This window comes from Trifolium pratense, linkage group LG2 (assembly GCF_020283565.1).
Source record: "Trifolium pratense cultivar HEN17-A07 linkage group LG2, ARS_RC_1.1, whole genome shotgun sequence".
Lineage (NCBI taxonomy): Eukaryota > Viridiplantae > Streptophyta > Magnoliopsida > Fabales > Fabaceae > Trifolium > Trifolium pratense.
This window is the reverse complement of record NC_060060.1, coordinates 11,579,136-11,597,643: the sequence shown is the minus strand read 5'-3', so window position 1 is coordinate 11,597,643 and position 18,508 is coordinate 11,579,136. Positions and strand designations below refer to the sequence as shown.

Genomic DNA, 18,508 nt, shown 5'->3' with positions numbered 1-18,508 from the left:
TAGATATTTATATTCATATATTAATACGAGATTTTTTTTTTTGTGATTTATACGAGACTTATATTTTTTATCATATATTAATAAAGTTTTTTTTTATAATTTTACGGGTTATACTAGATCATATATTAATACAGAGACCTAATTATTATTTTTTTTATTCTTACGATACCTATGTTTTTTATTAATATATTAATAAGGTTGATCATTCTTTCATCATTCATACATGACATATATTTATACTCATATATTAATACAAGGATCTAATCTGACACATTATCATTTTTAAAGATATTTTGTGTCATATTTGAAAGTTAGTAAATAATTTCAATATATTATTATTTTTTCTGATGTGGTTTCTTCCATTATACTTGATTTAATTTATGGACTTCAACACAATATTCAATTAAGTTAATTTTTAATTTTTAATTCAACTAAATACATTTATTTAATTTAATATGAGATTATGGTGGGAGAAAAACTGAAAAACTCCCGTAAAAAATTGGTTAGACTAAACCAATAAGAATTCTAAGTCATCTCGAGGTGATTAGTCTTTGCAGTTGCGCGCGGATGATACCATTAATTTACCAAAAAAAAACAATAAGAATAAAATACAAAGTTGAAAATAGTTGAAAAATAAATGACATTTTTTTAGAAGATTTTTTTTTTTTGGAATATTTTTTGTTGTTGATATAAGGACTAATTTTTTGAAAAATAAATTCCCTTTTTTTTTACCGGAACAAAAAATTCACTTGTTATCAATACATTGACCATTCTTTTGGAATAGATTGATCATGAATACATTATGCAGAATCTATATTTATTCTCACTAAACTTGTGTTTTTACTAATATATTATGTCGCCTATTTTTCTAAATAAGTTTATGGGTTTCGGGTTATATTCATATTAATACGGGAATCTAATTTTATTTTTTTTATATCTACGTGCCTTATATTTTTACTCATATATTAAAATAAAGTTTTCGAATTATGTAATTAATAACAGAGACATAATCTTTTGTGTGAATTATGAGGGACCTATGTTTTTCCTCTTATTAATAAGGTTTCCTGTTCTTTAATAATTTATGTATGACCTATATTTATATTCATATATTAATAAGAAAACCTTTCTTTGTGTGATTTACATGAGACTTATATTTTTAATCATATATTAATAAAATTATTTATGTTTTTTTTATAATTTTACGGATTATACTAGATCATATATTAATACAGGCACCTAATTATTTTGTTGATTTTTACGAGACCTATGTGTTTTTATTAATATATTAATAAGGTTGTCCATTCTTTCATAATTTCTACATGACATATATTTATACTCATATATTAATACAAGTTAATCTTTCATAATTTTTAATCATATATAAATAAAGTTTTTTTATTTTTTTAATAATTTTACGGGTTATACTACTAGATCATATATTAATACATAGACCTAATTATTTTGTTAATTTTTTACGAGACCTATGTTTTTTATAACATCTGCGGGACCTATATTTATACTCATATATTAATATGCAAACCTATTTTTTGAGTTGTCTATTTTTATTTTATTTTTTTACAATTTTACGGGTTATACTCATATTTAATATATGGTGACCTAATTATTTTGATGATTTTTGTGAGACTTATATTTTCACTAACATATTAATAAGATTGACTATTTTTAAATAATTTTAGGGACTATATTTATATTCAACAACATAGATCAAACTTATACAACATAGATTGTTGATGAAATGGTAAATTGTGATATGGTTTTACTCAGGGTTGAAAGGGTGACAAAGATGGAAATTGGTAAATTTGGTACTGGAAAATTGGAGGTGGGGAAGGTTATTATGGCCTATGGTCATCCTCATGATTATCTCGCATCGGGTTGCGTTGGAAAGAACTTTTACCCATGTTTTGCTAACATAACCACCAATCTTGGTAACCTAACATGTAAAAATCATGAAATTGATCATTTGTCAAGACAATCACGTTTTAAGGTTATGGAGGATGTCTGGAACCTAGGTTCTATTACAAGGGCGGAAAAGGAACCAGATATGTATGGGAAAAATCTGTTAGCTAGGCTTCCAATCATACAAGCGGGTGGGATGGTGTGTGGATCAGGTGCTTTTGGGGCTTCAATATTTAATTTCGACAATGAAATCGTGGGAATGCATGTTTATGGGGTATTAAGGATATGAATGTCGGCTTGAGTAACGCAAACATCCGCTACTTTTTTTTAAAACAAAAGTAGACTGAAGTCCATGAAGAAAAAAATACTCCGACAAAACTAAACAAATAATCAATAATGAATTGGTTCAAGTGGTAAGGGTCTTGGTCACCTTAAGCATATGCTCAGGGGTTCGATTTTTAGCTCATGCATATGGAGAAAATTCGATTGAGAGGGGAGAACCCATCTTGTGTGTCCCGGAGGTTCCCCGACAGAAATTAATCATCACTGACAACGGTGGAAACTTCGTAGTAATATCATGGTAACCAAAAAAAACTAAGAAGTACTAGTATAATTACTCTAACGTCAAGGCTGTTTTCACTTGCGAAACAAACACATATTAATACATATAGAAAGAAACTTGAATCCAATAATATGAGTGGTTAATCATGTCTATGCACTGCATTCCAAGGTATGACTACGTATAAATCTAAGCACACAGTAATCATATCATATTACATTACATTTGATATAAAAGCAGTGAACAAATTAATGAAACAATCCCCTTAGCATAAACGTACACCTCAAATGCACCCCCCAACAGAGCCTCAAGCTCAAATTCTCCACAGAATAACACATTAATTACTTTCCCATGATGACAAGGAAACAATATACATCAAACAAATACAACCCCTTTGAATTTTTGTCCCTATAATTCCTTCCACATGTATGATCAACAGCTTAAAGCAATGGTTGTGGCGGTCTCGCCTTTGGTGTTGGGTTCATATCGCCACTGGAGAAACTGCTGGTGCCAAAGTCATTGCTGTTACTGTTAAACACTGCATTTCTGAACTTCAGCATATCAGCGTTGTACTGCATTGTGTCATACTCTGAGCTACCTGATGAAGAGGTGTAAACAGTGTTGTGCCCTGGCTTAATTCCGTCCTTCAAGTCATCCAACGAGACATCTCCTTCCAATGTTCTCACAATCTACAAAGTCATAAACCAAAATTTAGGAATATTATGACATATTTATAAATATTTCCTTTTATTCTCATGTTAATTGAACTTAATTGCAGTTTTGGTTTCCCTATTTTTACTCTCTCACGAAATTGGTCCCGGTTTTGTGGTCAAAACTTACGTTTTTGGACCCAAAAGTAGTGACGGTAAGAATGAATTTATAATGAAGCAATGGTGCAATTTGCTCCACTGACATATACTAACTATTAATATTTGCTTTTTGATCAAAAATATATATACCTGGCTCATTTTAGGACGTTTCTTGGCAGAGTGACGAATGCTAGCGGCAGCACAAGCTGCCATTCTAGCGAGTTCTTGAGGATTGTAGTTTCCTTCCAAAAATGGATCCACCAACTCACCAAAGTTTCCATCCTCTAGTCCATGAGTCAATAGTGGTCGAGCCTACTCATATCACAATGGAGTAATTTCTAAAAATTATTAATCGAGAAAAAGAAGAACTCATAATATAAGTGATAGACTTGAAATCAAATACCAACCCAGTCCACTAAGCTGTCATCCATGGTAATTGAGGCATCCACAGGTCGCTTCCCAGTTACAAGTTCCAATAGCATGACCCCAAATGAGAAAACATCAGACTTCTCTGTCAATTTTCCACTTGATGCATATTCAGGAGCTAGGTACCTAAGTTAACATGAAAATATAAACATATATATTACATTTGTATGAAGCAAACCATGAAGAAAACATCATTTTTCTCACATTTATTTATTGAAGTTGATACAATTAACAACATACACAGGTGGGAAAAACAAAAATTACCCGAATGTTCCCATGACACGAGTTGATACATGAGTATTATTATCCGTTGTCAACTTAGCCAATCCAAAATCAGCAACCTACATTTTAAAATGCAATGTTAGCATAATTAACTATTATCTAGCTTAAGCAATAAAAGTTCGTTAACATGAGAGGTAAGAAATTAATAGTTGAAATAGATATAAATAAATAGGATGAAACCTTTGCTTCAAAGCTGTCATCAATAAGGACATTTGCAGCTTTGATATCACGATGGATGATGCGAGGATGGCCTAAGCGCATATGCAAATATATACAATCAGAGAAGAAATAAAATAAAATAAAAAATGAAGAGAAAAACATCATTATAATTAAGGGGAGCAAGGAACTCACAATCTTCATGAAGATAAGCAAGCCCTTTAGCAGAACCTATTGCAATCCTCATTCTAGTTGGCCAATCCATAGTAGGTCGACCTTTTCCATGAAGATGATATTCCATAGTGTTATTTGGAATAAATTCATAGACCAACATTCTTTGGCCACCAGATATACAGTATCCAACAAGTGAAACAAGATGACGATGATGAACACGACTAATGATGTCAATCTCGGCTTGGAACTCTCGTTCTCCTTGTCCGCTACCCGTTTTTAAACTCTTGACAGCTATTTCCTTTCCACTAGGTAAAACACCCTTATGGACATAACCAAAACCACCTTGTCCTATCAAATTTGACTCAATGAATCCATTGGTTGCAGCTGCCAATTCCTCATAAGTGAATGTGCCTCCTTTAATCCCTAAAGCAAGGGTTGGTGAAGGAGGAGGCAAAGGTGGTGGTCCAGTTGAGTAATTTGAGCTCATGTCTGCACTGTTCATTAGGTTAGGAGGAGGTGGTGGTGCACCCCAACCACCACCACCACCATTAGGACCCATTCCACTAGGACCCATTCCACCAGGACCCATTCCATTTTGTAGCCTAACAACATGATCCCCATGTGGACCTCCGTAGTAATTTGGGTTCGGCTCATTGTTGTAATAGTTACTATTCCCTGCATTATATATAGAAATGTTAACAGTGGAAGAGAGAATATGGAAGTTTGAAGAAAGACATAGGATATTAGTGAAAGAAATTAACTTCTATTAGAATAAAATTTGAGTCAATATTACAAATCAACTGGTAAAAGTTGTAACCTCAAGGACAGTTGAAAAACGGCAATGGCACTTCAATTAATAATAAATATAAAAATGAAGAAGGTTATGATTTTGGCACCTTGTGCACGAGATGGGTGATCTCCATAATAGTATGTTTGCTTTCTTTTCTTCTTCCTGGAGCAAACAAGGCAGACGACAACCAAAATGAGAAGAACTGCCCCCACCCCAAGCACGGCTCCAATTAATGCCTTATTGGTATTATCATTGTTGGTACTATCATTGTTATTGTTGTTGGAGTTTCCATTATCATACAAGGTTTCGCTTTCGGTTTGAATCTTTGGTAATGATTTGTGTGGAGGTGGTGGTGAAGAATGAACCGCTCCATTGGGTGATGGTGGGGATGGATTGTTTGATGTAGGTGGTGGAGGAGAAGGTTGTGATTGTGAAGGAGGCGGCGGGGAATCTGAAGGCGGTGATGGTGGTGGTGATTCTGGTGGTGATTCTGAAGGTGGTGGTTGTGAATCAGAGTTATCGGCGTCATCAGGGGTACTATTGTCAGGGGTACTATTGTCAGGGGTGCTATTGTCAGGGGTACTATTGTCAGGGGTGGCATTATCCGGTGTGGCGTTATCAGGGGTAGACATTGTTTCAATCCTTTTTTTTCCTCACAAATACATGTATGAGTAAGAATCTTTTAGGGTTCCGGCCAAAAGTTTTACGTCCAAGATTAACACGCCGCCGGAAGCACCACTTTTAATCAAAGGTTGGGACCCCTGAAAATAAATATATATGCATGTAAATGCATGTCATTTATTGTAAGAATCTCAACGTTGTCAAATAAAGGTGCATGCATTTGCAATTAACCTACATACTCAAAATTAAAATCTAAAATCTAAAATCTAAAATCTAAAAACCGAGTTACTAATCTTATATGATATTTTTTGTCCAATAAGTCAATTTTATTAAGATCATCAAGCTCAACATCATTAGTATACATTCTTCCCGCCTTCTATGAAGGGTTGAAGAAGATACTCGATGATTGAGAAGTTTGGTAATTTCTTAGAAGTTGGAAATTAAGTGTTTGTTTTGATGTTGTAAAGGAAATTGAAAGCAAGATAAATGTTTCTGTTTTTAAAATTTTCAATTGATGATGAATGGAGAAAAGATACCTGAGATGATGAACAACAGGGGTTCTCAACAAAAAGAAAAGGAAAACATGTGCACACTAAAAAGTCCGTAATACGAAAGGAATCGTTGTTTTCTGTCCTCAATAATCTCCTATAAAGCAGGACCTCTATCTTTTCTCAATCAATGCCTTTGTTTCTGCCACATTTTGCTTAGCTTTAGTTTGTTATAGTTTTTACCATTTTTTGACCGGTTTTCATTTCATCATATCGATCGTTCGGTCATAATTTGTTTCAAGATAAATAATTCTATCTCACAACACATATATATTACCTTGAAATAGGATTGCCAACCAAAACATACACACATATTTTAGCTAAAAATAGCAATTATAAAGGCTTTATTTTCAATGTGATGAACTGTAATACTGTGTTCTAGTTGTTTTTTCACACGAACAAGTTGCTATGATAATGTTTCCAGAAGTAATCTGTTAAGAAACTTCTATGATTATATACAATAATTCTTAACTTATAAAAACATATAATAATTTATCAAACTAAAATCAAATATCACGCAATCTTGTGCATAGCTAGGTAAATTTAGTTTACTAGTACAATTGTTTATCATATACTATGTGGAATGGAACATATATAAAAAGAATTATGAAATACAATTTGAAAAAAATTTAAATTGTGCAAATATTAGTATATTGATATCACACCCTTGAAGAAAAATCATTATATATATACACACAAATAAAAAAATGAAAGATAAACTTGATATTATCAGCCACGAAATTAATTTAACATCTCTATTATCAGCCAAAAGGAATTCTATATTTGAAAAATCAACAACACTTAATGCTTCCAAACTCATTTTATAGAAGGAAATTTTTTGTTTCTAATAAGTTTACCAATATCAGAAAGAGTGCTACCACAATTCCAATTGCAGTATAAACATAAAAAATATGTTGAGTTGATTGAACGCCGGCTAAAAGTTAGGTATGACTAACACTTCTGATGGAAAACGTGTTTAGTGTCCCACACACAGTGTCAGAGTACCGACACACAGACACGACCCTGACACATCGACACCAAAAGTAATTTGTGAAAATGATATAATTCAATGTAATTAATTATCTGTGTCAGTGTCGTGTCTATATCGGTGTCAGACACACTTAATCCAGTTTGAAGAGTGTTCGTGCTTCATAGGTGTCTGACACTTGATTGCATTCAATTAATTAATTTCCTATGATCAAGAATTCAAGATCAAGTGTGTGGATAAAGGTACAAGAGCACAATTCTGGAAGAATGAATCAGCAAGCAAATAAAAAAGCAAAATGTAAATGTAAATGTAATATTAACTTCTATATACCTTGTCCGGTGGTTCCAGCGAGGAATTGGTTTGGGGATTAGTCGGATAAGGAAGTTGAGAACCCCTTGCTCGGTGACCAACGAAAATATCTTCATCTGGTGGAAACAGAAGCAAATAACGGTGGTGATTCGAATGAAGCATGGGAGCAATTACAATTAGAATCAGAATCCCTAGTTAGAGATGGTTCGGTTAAAGACGAAACAAGCTTTTCCGGTGGCACCGTTGTTGGTGACTTCAGTGTTTGAGACTTGACTTATTATTCAAAGTGTTAAAGACATTCAAAGTGAGGATATGATATTCAAAGTGAGGATATCCATAGTTAGAGATGAATTTTTATTTTTTTTAAAGAGAGTCATGTTGTCAACTCTTTCAGTATCATGTTAATCAACGTGGATTGGGAAGTTGTTGTTTATCATTTCTATCATGAAGCTAATCAACGTGCACAAGCATTAGCTAATTATGATTGTTCGATGGATTATGGGAGTACCTACTTTGAGGTTTGTCCGACTACTTTTAGTCATTTATTGCGTGATTATCTCTCGTTTAATTTCTGTGTTCTTTTCCCGGGCTTCGGCCCTCTATGTTATCAGAAAATAAAAATTATTAATCTAATTAATTTTGTGATTCACTTAACACTAAAACTTTTCAAACTAATGTACACACAATAAATTTCCAATTACCATCACAACATTTGACACACAAAATATGTTAATTAACGCAATACATAAATAACAACAAAAGGAGTGAAAAATGATATTGCTAAGATACATGAAGCTACCACATCCACAAATTCAATGATACAACAGTAGTGGCTCAAATCACATTATCCTATTGAAAAATCAAAGGCAAAACAGAAAATCTAGCCAAAGCACTGATCAGCAGGGAGAGGACCAGGAATGTAACCTTGTTGAAAATACTGCAAACCAAAAACAACAATAATTGCAACCAATGCTAAATATGATAACCCTTCAACAGCACCTAATAACCCAAAAGGACCATTAGGAAGACCAGAACCAGTTTTTGTTTTAGTATATAAAGACCAACCAACAATTCCCACAACAACAAGGTAACTTATTCCTTCTAATGCACCAATTGATCCACCTGGTCCTGGTGGAAGACCACAACCAGTTGTTTTGAGTGTGTAAAGTGACCAACCTATAACTGGAGTTGAGATTAAACCACCTGCTATTGCTGCTATCTCTGTTGTGCTAATGTTTGTGTCACTTCCTTCCTTTGCCATGCTTTTTATCTTGAATCCTAGATTATGAGATTTTGGTCTTCTAAGTTGGGGGGTTGAATGGGTTATTATGTGCATCTTTGGGGTTGATAGTGGGGAGAATAGTAGCATCTTTGAGGCTTCCATGGTTACAAAACTTGATGAGAGGTTTTGAGAGTGCTTTGAAGAGGTGGTGGTTGTTGTTTTACAGTGAGGATATGATATTCGCAAATAGATAATTTCAGAATAAATAATAGAATTATATTTTGTGTGTGTGTGTGTTGTGTTAGAAATTGATTTTTAGAAAGTTATATTATTTTTTAAAAATATTAAAGTTATAATAAGCCAATTATCAAAATTTAAAATTCAAACTAGAGTATTTGACAAAAAAGAAATAGAACAAAATAAAACATTATGCTAGTATTTAATTTTTTTTTAATACACTCGATTAAAGATATTTTCACAGAATTATTCGTGGGCACAATAGTAGAATAGAGATTAATACTTTAAGATAACTGAGATCCATTTTAAATATTGACATCTTTAACATATGCTTTCTGTACGTACCGGTTAAATATTGAATATTAAACCAAATAGGTTGACGTTCTTATTATTGTCAAAATAAAAATGATGACATTCTTATACCAAATTATCAATATAGTTTGACATTTTTCAAACTGAACCTCTCAAGTGTGCGAGCATGAGTTCCATTTCTATATAAAAATAAAAAATCTAATAAAAATTTATTCTTTAAAATAAGTGTATTTTATAATTGTGTGAAGAATAACTTTTGCTTGTGTAAGTAAACCCAGAAAATAAATTGATTTTTCACACGATCTAAAAATAAAACTTTTGTTTGTTAAAAAAAAACGTTTCAAAAACTTAAACATATGTACAAAAGTCAACTGTTTTATTGTTTCAAAATTACAAATGTGAGAGACATACAAAAACTCAAGATGAGAAAACAAATTCCAAAAATAAAAACACAAGAATCCAATGTTTTCACATTCAAAGCAAATCTACCTTGTTTTGAGGAATGAAATCCAATGCAAATATGATGCAAGTTAGCGTTAAATCGGGTCTTATGGTAGGGGATGAACAATTCCAGCAGTCAACAAAATTTACACCTCAGAAATAAACCAAATGACACAATACATATATATACAATAGTATACTCCTGAAGAAACCTACTCATTTCATTTATCTGACTGAGTTATGTTAGTAACCTACAGGAAAGTGAAGGAACTCATCTCAGTACTCTGGAAAACCTGGCATTGTCTTAGAGGATTGCAGTAGTCGATTATTTGGAGGAGCAGATGAAGGAGGAACTGAAAACGATCTCATAATAGAGCTTGAACTCGAAGCAGGAGGACTGTAAAGTTGGCTTGATTTTAGAGAACTAGCTGTAGCAGGACCATTTGTGACATCTACCATTGATTCAGGTTGTTGGTGGTTGCATTGCAACGTATCAATATCCATTGATTCTAAAATATTCTGATTTTGATGATTTTGTGTCGCACTGGGATGTTGGGATTGCCAAAAAGTTGACTGTTGAATAGCTGTGGAATGGGTTGCATGAGCATTGCTTTTACCATCGGCCTCATCCTTTCCTCTTGACTGATGGACCACGACTGACACCTCATTAGGTTTGTTTGGTTTCAATTCCGGCAAATTTTCTGAGTCCAGAGAAGAGCTAACCTCTATAGCATCAACCTTAGTTGTTGAAGAACGTCCAGAAGCAATTAAGGTTGTGGGAAATGCCCGCTCCGGCGGAACAGCTGGGGTGTAATTAGAGGGAAGTAAATCATCCCAATTCTCCAGTAATTCTTTGTACACTTTACGGAGAGTGACTTCAGTAAGACCGGTTACTTTACAAATTTCGGCCTGGGTTTTGCGTTTGTCTTCTAGTTGGCAAGCCAAATATATAGCGGCAGCTGAGATGCTAATTGGATTCCTGCGAGTGCAGAAGCATTTGTTGATCACAACGTCTCCTATGTGAGTAGCCAGTTCCTAAAATGCAGCATAGAAGCCATTCTCAGATTGTCATATTTGTAATATATAAAGTAAGAGAATAAAATAAACACACTAAGGAGAGGTTTCTATTAACAAATTCACTACCACGAAGTGATCCTTGGACATCCCAGGATTAAATGCATGTCCACACTTTTTTTTTTTTTCAATGAGTACACAGTTCTCACTATGGACATAAAGACCTTTACCGTGACACAGCCCATTGGTTGAGAATAGACCAAAAACAGCAATAGAAAATTCAGAACCTTGTCAAAGCAGAGTCAAATATGTGATGTAAAATCTTACCTGAGCAGATTTATTGAGCTGAAGAAGAGTGCAAAATCTTGGCATATGAACTGATATAGAATTGCTGTTAATAGGTTGACTTAGCTGTAAAGCTTCTCCCAATATCTTGATATATTTCCCAATTTCCTTTTGCGCCACATTGGCTGCAATTGAAATTTCCTGTCATTTCACACAAGTTGCAAATAAGGTAATCAATATCGAGTTTTTACTTAGGATCAAGAAGGGGAGTAAAGGTTATAAATTGTAGAATCGAAACATAAACAGTAAGATCCTATGGAATTGATAAAATTGTGGGATTGTTAATTGAGGAATCATAACAAGGATCGTAAGATTAGGGGCGTGGACAATGTGTGACGTGAACCTTCTCCCTCTAAATCTGGATTCTTCTACCTATGGTCTGTTTGGGTTGGCTTATTTGAGCTTATCTATTAACATAAGCATTTGTGAGACAGCTTGGGTTGGGAGAGCTTATAAAACAATTTATAACATGTCCATAAGCCTTTTTCAGCTTATTTCTATAAGCTATCTAGGATAGTTTATGAAAACAGCTTATAACTTACATGAAAACAATTTGACTTTATTTTATCTCGTTTGTTACATAAATGACTTATATACATAAAGTAGTCTATGATGAAGTTGATTATCCAAACAGAGTCGTAATTTCTTATCTTCATCCTCTTCTACATTTTCTACACCATTGTATTGTACATTGTAATAGGTTACTATTCCTCCTAATTCATACACTAATAGCATTTTCTACATTATGATTCTAACAAAGTTTGAATGAAGAGTAATAGTATGATATAACCTGAAGAGTTCTAGGTTCTTGAGCTTCTCTAATAGCTTGAACAAGAGCAGCAGTAGCAAGAGCTTCAACACTACGATTTCTCAAACAAGTAGCAGAACAACAATCCCTAAATAATTGAAAAGCATGATCAGAAATATCACAATCTAATCCAAGTATCGAAGAAACATCGATAATCTGCATATAAGCCCTAAGATTATCAACAACAACACTAGAAGACGAAGCAGAAGTAGATGATTCAAGAGTGCGTTCGAGTTCAGCAAGATAGCCAGAGAAAGAGAGTGATGATTGAAGGTAAAGTGGATTATGCTCTAAAGACCATGTAGAGAAGGAAGTTATGAAACCCGTGGGTTCGAACGGGTCTTCTTCATCGTCGTTGTTTGTGGTGGTGGTGGTGGCGGCGGTGGTGTGTTGTTCTTGGTTGAGTGTGGGGAGAGGGAGATCTGATGTGACTAGAGATAGGGGATTGTCTTGGGCGCGGAGGTGGAATACGTGGTGAGGATGGGATTGTCGTTCTTCTACGACGCGGCCGCAAGATGTGCATTCTGTGATGGATTTTCCGGTGGTCGTTGTGGCGCAACGACCTTGCGCCGCCGAACAGTATGGGCACTTCATTTTCTTTTGTTTTTCCGTTGCTTTTCTTCTTGTGTTCTCTTATATAGTTATCTCTATCCACTCAAGTTAGCCAATGATTTCTAGTATCTCAAATTATCGGTTGAGATTGTGTAGTATAGTATTGATTTTGTTATTATGTAATTTAAATCATTTTTGGCTTTAAAAAAAAATTAAATTTTTTTTGTTTTTAATTTTATTTTTTTTGTCAAATAGTCTTAGGTACCGTTTGGCCTTGCTTTTTTTTTTCTTTTGAGCTTATGCAAATAACTTATGCAGTATAAATTAGGTTTTATGTTATTTTATAAGTTCATACTATTCAAAATTGTATTTTTATAAGTTATTTTATCATAAACTACCTTGACAAACTTACAATAACATATAAAAATTGCATAAACTGTTTGCATAAGTTCAAAAGAAGAGGAAAAAAATTTAGGCCAAATGGTATCTTAATGTCTACAAAATAATTTAAATTCACCATAAAGGTGAATAAGTGAAGTGTTCGGGATTCGAACCTTAGCTCTTGCACAAATAGTGCGATATTGCTACCAACTGAGTTGGTTTAGGGAGTATGTTTCGAGGAGGGTGGGGGATGGGTCGGATACTATTTTTTGGACCGATCCATGGTTGGAGGGGATTTCGTTACGGGAGCGGTTTGGGCGCCTGTTTGAGTTGGCGGTGACCAAATCTCGTTCGGTCGCAGAGATGTTTGCTTTAGGTTGGGGGAAGATGGTGGGGCGTGGGAGTGGCGGAGACGGTTGTGGGCGTGGGAGGAGGAGATGTTGGGGGAGTGTCAGTCTTTACTTCTTGACATTTCTTTGCAGGATCAGGCTATTGACAGGTGGCAATGGAGACTTGACCCTGACACAGGTTATACGGTCGGGGGAGTTTATCAGCTTCTGACGTCTCAGGATTCAGTTACTGTGGATGATGCGGATAATCTTATATGGCACTCTCAGGTTCCCTTGAAGGTTTCCATCTTTGCGTGGCTTTTATTGCGGGACAGGTTGCCTACGAGAGCAAACCTGGTTACTCGTGGCGTTTTGTCTCCTATGGTTGCCACTTGTGTTTTTGGATGTGGAGCGGCTGAGTCGGCTCATCATTTATTTCTATCGTGTAGTATTGCTGGATCGCTCTGGGATTTAGTTCGCGCATGGATTGGCATTTCCTTGGTGGATTCCACTTCTCTGCATGATCATTTTGTTCAGTTTACGGCTTTATCAGGTGGATCTCGAGCGAGACGGTCTTTTTTGCAGCTTGTTTGGCTCGCTTGTGTTTGGGTGTTATGGACAGAGAGAAATCATCGGTTGTTCAAGGGCTCAACGGGCACACCTCATATTTTATTAGACAAGATCAAACTTTTCTCTTTTAGGTGGTTGAAGACGACGAACATCACGTTAGCTTTAAACTACCATAGCTGGTGGTCTAGTCCATTGATGTGTTTGGGCCTTGTATGATTTTATTTCGATTGTATTTCTCTGACTCTTTTGTAATTTTTTAGTCTTCTTCAGTACGTCTTGTGCTGGGGAGACTGTTTATGTTAATATATATCATTTTGGCTTCTTCAAAAAAAAAAAAAGTTAACGGAGTTTTAATTATTGGTTAATATGTAAAATTGTCGGCTCGGCTCCTCTTATTATACAATAATTCAAGCAAATCCGGGAGCTGACAAATTAGGTGAATTCACCCATATTGTTGCAGTAATGAATTTCGATCGTCTATTTGTGATCTAACAACTCTAAATACACGGTATGGATCTCGATAGTTTCACACATTGAGATTTCGATCGTTTCATTTTCAATCAAATGACTCAGATCAACATTTACAAGTTATATAACATTGGAAAGTGAGAATTTGAAAGTAAATGCATCTAGAGATATGGTTAGAAAAATATACTTAACATTGTATTGAAAATTAATAGAAATATTCAATTTGAGATTTTTTGTTGTTGTTGCAAATATGTCAACTATTATGAACCAGAGGGAGTATATGTTTGATGTAAATTGAATATCATTTTCAGGCAACTATAAAGAGTAATCAGAGCTTATAAAAAATAAAAATCGAGAGAAGTCGGTCGGTTTGTACAAAATCAAAATGGACAATAAAATATTTAAGTGAGAGGTTTAACGTTGTTGCATTCTCAAACTAAATTTAAGTTCAGACATCTGATTAAGTTTAAAAATAAAAAACACATGAATCATCTCATTTAAACACATACTATGTGTATGGTTAATACAAACTATGGGATACATGTCCTATTTGAATCATCTCATTTAAATACATAAATGTGTATGGCAAGTAGTAAATACAAACTATGGGATACATGTCCGATTTTATTCTTTAATGTTCAAAGTTGCCCTTCAAAATTGCATAGTGAAACACTATTCTCAGTGTGGCATTATGAGCTTTGGAAGGACAAAGACTAACTTAGTTTTTCCTCTAGATTCCCTCTTGAGATTTGGATGGTCATTATCAAATATTTTTATTTTAAGATTAGGCTCCTGTACTACTATTTGGCAGAGCTTTGGGGCTTGATGCTTGGTATGAAGCTGGCATCATTTCATTGATAATACTAATATACTAATATCCGCAATACAAAGGGGTGAAGAATCAAAGAATATAAACTAGACATATATGTGGCCACTCGTCCAAAATGTCCGTAACTATATGAGTTTATCTCCTAAAAAACTTAACATCATAATTTGGTTCCGAAAGTAAAATGCTCCTACAACCATTGATAACATCTCCATACTCCAAGCTATCCTTGGAGCAAGAATTGACACTCGAAACATATCAGTTTGAGGCTTGAGTATCTAATTACTAAGGGATATAATAGCTTGTGGTAGTCCCAAGGTTTCACCTTCTTTGACTCCAAATGAAATGGGATACCAAGCTGTTTGAGAGACTCCAGAAAATCACCAATTTCACATCTCAAACACATTCCCCTGCTGTTGATATACTGTTAGGAAAAGCAGCATCTATGTTTAACTTGAGAAATCGCATCAGTGGTTTTGACCATGAATATGCGCCCTGGTTCGGTTCTGGTTATGGTGCAACTGGTGTTTTGTAAATGTAAACCCATGTAAATTTAATTTATACACCTATTAAAATATTTGTTTGCCAAATAATAGTAAAAATATAATTAAATAAACTTGTGCATTTAGCATAGTTGCTGTGTCTACAAGAAAATATAGTCAGTTGAATTTGTCTGACGAAAAACGTGATTTTAATTTACTACTACTGATTTTGAACTTGACTGCAAAACTTGAAAGAACCTATTAAAATACATAATCATCTCGCTTATGGAAGCATAAAAATCCGAGCAGGGCTTCGTTCACTGTTTCTTCTTCGCAATCCTTTGATAGCACTTTCAAGTACAAGCCAGACCTTTGACTGCTCCCTACAATAGTCTTTAAGCACGCCGAGAGGTTATTGTTTCTTTGCCTTTCTCAGCTTGCTTAAGGTTTTTACTAAATTCCTGTGTTCTCTGAAATAGTATGCAGTAAATACATCAGGCCAGAATATATGCATGCAGGGTATGATCATATATTTTAAAAAACAAAAGGGTGCAAAGGCATCAGGCCTGGTTTCCGGATGTTTCTCAGGGACCAGTATAAGTTATCACTCCGATGAGTAAATTAGCAATACATAAGTGCCAATTTTAGGAACTATTCTCAAGGACCAGAATAGGTCTTGAACAATAGCAAAGATGGTGATCATACTGCTTGACATGAATACATTTGGGAATTATTGCGCCAACATCATAGCAACCGATCAATGTATGAAGTAAAGAGAATTCTAATAAATCAAAGTAAGCAAGATCTCAGTTATGGCATAATAAAGCAGACTGATAAAGAAAGCTGTCACACCATATTGTAAACCAACTTCAAACTGATCTTACCATATGATGCAAACAAGCAGTGCTATTTAGTACAACAAATTTGTACTAAAACTATCGGATTGGAAACAAATGAATCTCAGTAAGCATAACCAAAATGGGTGACAGAAGATTACAGACGTTTTGCAACATAAGTCTAACAGACAAATTCACATGACTTTCGTTTCTAACTGTTCAGCATTTTGCTCATGCAAAACAAACCATGCATGTATATAATTTCAGGAGACATCCTGCCCAGAAAATGCTTTCAATAATCCTCAAAACAATGTGCTAAGTAGATAAGTTATCCCGAACCAAACAATCCCATTTGCAAAATGCAACAAATCTAATGAAACACTTGTGACAGAAACCATATTCCAATAACACTAATCACTAACACTGGAGTTGGATTAGCTTCTAGTTTATGAGAACTTTCTAATTAAAATAAGTCTATGCTTCTTTGTTCACAAAAAAAAACCTAAAAGTTTAGGAAAAATCGATTAAAAAAGTAAAAAGAGAGACTAATTTAAACTTATATGAAAAGCTTTTGTTTAACAAACTCCTAATTTTTAATATTTATTTTTTCAAAAGTCTTTTTGTTGAGAAATCTAACTAGTGTTTGAATAAACAACTTAAATAAGCACTTATAGAAAAACACTATCATATAAGTGCTTATGTATAAGCTATTTTTATAACAAAGGATAAAATAAGTTGTTTTCATACGCTATCCTAAAGAGCTTATGGAAGTAATATAAGTTGAAAACAGCCTATGGACGTAGCCTAAGATCTCCCAAGAAGTCTCGCAAGTCACAAGTACTTATGTCAGCATATAAGCTCAAATAAGTCAATCTAAAGATTCGAACAAAGCTCTTGCATATAAAATGCAATATCCCTACCAAGTGAGCTAAGCTGAGACTCTTTTCAAAAAGTTGTAAGCTTTGAACAAAACATAATCCAAATTTTGTAATGCAATATGAAATTAGAAAGATTGAACCAATTTTCCACACAAATAACAATCAACAATTAGTTGTTCTAACTGTAACTAACAGCACTACGGATCGAGGAAGGAAAACGAACCGCGGATTGAATAGGAGGTGGATCAAAATTAACAGAACGAACAGACATCTTAGCGATCTCAGTAATAGCATCATCTCTAACACCAGGAACATCACTCGTCAATTCTTCATAAGCAGCCTCAAATGCCTCTTGCCAAAACCTCGGTAACCTGATCCTACGACTGTTTGTATACACATCCCACATATGTCTCACCACTTTCTCCCTCTCCTCCATTTCCTAAACATACATAAATCCAAAAATGAAATCACATAATAACCAAAAATTACACGAACAGAATACGAAGAAACTTACGAGAACATCGAGGTCATCGTGAATTGGAGTATCCATATCAGTTGTTAAGGAATTAAGATTACCAGACCAACGAAGAGAAACGGTACCAGTAAACATGGACCAAAAAGCGAGAAGCAAAATAGCAGCTAATGCCCAAAATTTGTAACGACCTTTACCAAACAAACCTGAATCGATCGTGTTTTCTTTTTTTATAATACTTGTTGTTGAAGTTGGAAGCGCATCATCATCCTTCATTTCTATAGGTTGGGATTTAGATTTAAATCACACACAATCAATAAAAGATCTAATAGAAAATGTGAATTTATTATTAGTATTTATTATTTTGGTTGCGGTTGTTTTTGCGTCGGTTTGAGCTTCATCGTTGTTGTTTTTCTCCGATTTGATTTTGTGTGAATGAATTGGATGAAGGAAGGAATGTGAGAGAGACACCACCGGCACCGCGTTACTGACTCAGATAGTGATGCGGATGGAGATGGTGAAATGACGGATTTGGTGTTTGTGGGACAGTTTTTAATTAATTATTATTACTTGACTTTGGTCTTATCTTATGTGGCGATATCGTCACCGTTGATTGTTTCTTGTGTCTTTGACATATGCTGTTTGAGGCAACCGACACTCAACGACACCGTTTTCAATATGTGTGCTTTTTTTTTTGTTGGTATTTATTCTCAGAAACATGAGGCACTATTTTAGAGTTCGGTCCATAAATTATTA

The 18,508-nt window shown here is 34.4% G+C and overlaps 5 protein-coding genes across 6 annotated transcripts; 1 reads left to right on the top strand and 4 right to left on the bottom strand.

The window, feature by feature from the left end:
- Nucleotides 1–2,557: 2,557 nt before the first annotated feature.
- Nucleotides 2,558–8,169, bottom strand: LOC123907914 (proline-rich receptor-like protein kinase PERK4). Of its 2 annotated transcripts, none has more exons than XM_045958374.1 (8): nucleotides 7,601–8,169; nucleotides 5,220–5,874; nucleotides 4,345–4,998; nucleotides 4,174–4,244; nucleotides 3,976–4,052; nucleotides 3,693–3,837; nucleotides 3,436–3,597; nucleotides 2,558–3,165 (listed from the first exon to the last, which is right to left on the bottom strand). In XM_045958374.1, exons 2-8 carry the CDS (start codon nucleotides 5,743–5,745, stop codon nucleotides 2,917–2,919), a joined length of 1,884 nt encoding a protein of 627 aa, XP_045814330.1. In that variant the 5' UTR covers nucleotides 5,746–5,874; nucleotides 7,601–8,169; the 3' UTR covers nucleotides 2,558–2,916. The 2 variants fall into 2 exon arrangements, with proteins under 2 accessions (XP_045814330.1, XP_045814329.1); XM_045958373.1 differs by lacking the exon at nucleotides 7,601–8,169 and adding an exon at nucleotides 6,271–6,420.
- A 121-nt stretch (nucleotides 8,170–8,290) lies between these two features.
- LOC123907916 lies at nucleotides 8,291–8,963 on the bottom strand. The gene has a single exon (XM_045958375.1). The coding sequence runs from the start codon at nucleotides 8,961–8,963 to the stop codon at nucleotides 8,460–8,462; it is 504 nt and encodes a 167-aa protein (XP_045814331.1). The 3' UTR covers nucleotides 8,291–8,459.
- An 810-nt stretch (nucleotides 8,964–9,773) lies between these two features.
- Nucleotides 9,774–12,660, bottom strand: LOC123910033 (plant-specific TFIIB-related protein 1). The gene is made up of 3 exons (XM_045961058.1): nucleotides 11,941–12,660; nucleotides 11,133–11,291; nucleotides 9,774–10,826 (listed from the first exon to the last, which is right to left on the bottom strand). Exons 1-3 carry the CDS (start codon nucleotides 12,550–12,552, stop codon nucleotides 10,068–10,070), a joined length of 1,530 nt encoding a protein of 509 aa, XP_045817014.1. The 5' UTR covers nucleotides 12,553–12,660; the 3' UTR covers nucleotides 9,774–10,067.
- Nucleotides 12,661–13,254: 594 nt separating this feature from the next.
- LOC123904173 lies at nucleotides 13,255–15,619 on the top strand. Its single transcript, XM_045953863.1, has 3 exons — nucleotides 13,255–13,281; nucleotides 13,374–13,773; nucleotides 15,516–15,619. The coding sequence occupies exons 1-3, from the start codon at nucleotides 13,255–13,257 to the stop codon at nucleotides 15,617–15,619; spliced, it is 531 nt and encodes a 176-aa protein (XP_045809819.1).
- A 69-nt stretch (nucleotides 15,620–15,688) lies between these two features.
- On the bottom strand, nucleotides 15,689–18,270 carry LOC123911075. The gene is made up of 3 exons (XM_045962419.1): nucleotides 17,795–18,270; nucleotides 17,504–17,719; nucleotides 15,689–16,036 (listed from the first exon to the last, which is right to left on the bottom strand). Exons 1-3 carry the CDS (start codon nucleotides 18,026–18,028, stop codon nucleotides 15,962–15,964), a joined length of 525 nt encoding a protein of 174 aa, XP_045818375.1. The 5' UTR covers nucleotides 18,029–18,270; the 3' UTR covers nucleotides 15,689–15,961.
- Between the last annotated feature and the right edge of the window lie 238 nt (nucleotides 18,271–18,508).

Excerpts from the sequence above, each read along its gene's own strand:
- LOC123907914 (XM_045958374.1), bottom strand. The coding sequence starts at position 5,745 with ATGTCTACCCCTGATAACGCCACACCGGATAATGCCACCCCTGACAAT. Across the intron at positions 4,999-5,219 it reads TCACCCATCTCGTGCACAAG|GGAATAGTAACTATTACAAC; the intron begins GTGCCAAAATCA and ends TATATAATGCAG. Across the intron at positions 4,245-4,344 it reads TGCTTATCTTCATGAAGATT|GCCATCCTCGCATCATCCAT; the intron begins GTGAGTTCCTTG and ends ATATGCGCTTAG.
- LOC123907916 (XM_045958375.1), bottom strand. The coding sequence starts at position 8,963 with ATGGAAGCCTCAAAGATGCTACTATTCTCCCCACTATCAACCCCAAAG.
- LOC123910033 (XM_045961058.1), bottom strand. The coding sequence starts at position 12,552 with ATGAAGTGCCCATACTGTTCGGCGGCGCAAGGTCGTTGCGCCACAACG. Across the intron at positions 11,292-11,940 it reads AAGAACCTAGAACTCTTCAG|GAAATTTCAATTGCAGCCAA; the intron begins GTTATATCATAC and ends GTGAAATGACAG. Across the intron at positions 10,827-11,132 it reads AGCTCAATAAATCTGCTCAG|GAACTGGCTACTCACATAGG; the intron begins GTAAGATTTTAC and ends GCTGCATTTTAG.
- LOC123904173 (XM_045953863.1), top strand. The coding sequence starts at position 13,255 with ATGTTTGCTTTAGGTTGGGGGAAGATG. Across the intron at positions 13,282-13,373 it reads CTTTAGGTTGGGGGAAGATG|GATCAGGCTATTGACAGGTG; the intron begins GTGGGGCGTGGG and ends ATTTCTTTGCAG. Across the intron at positions 13,774-15,515 it reads TCAGTTTACGGCTTTATCAG|GAAAAGCAGCATCTATGTTT; the intron begins GTGGATCTCGAG and ends ATATACTGTTAG.
- LOC123911075 (XM_045962419.1), bottom strand. The coding sequence starts at position 18,028 with ATGAAGGATGATGATGCGCTTCCAACTTCAACAACAAGTATTATAAAA. Across the intron at positions 17,720-17,794 it reads ACGATGACCTCGATGTTCTC|GAAATGGAGGAGAGGGAGAA; the intron begins GTAAGTTTCTTC and ends ATGTATGTTTAG. Across the intron at positions 16,037-17,503 it reads CACCTCCTATTCAATCCGCG|AGAACACAGGAATTTAGTAA; the intron begins GTTCGTTTTCCT and ends ATACTATTTCAG.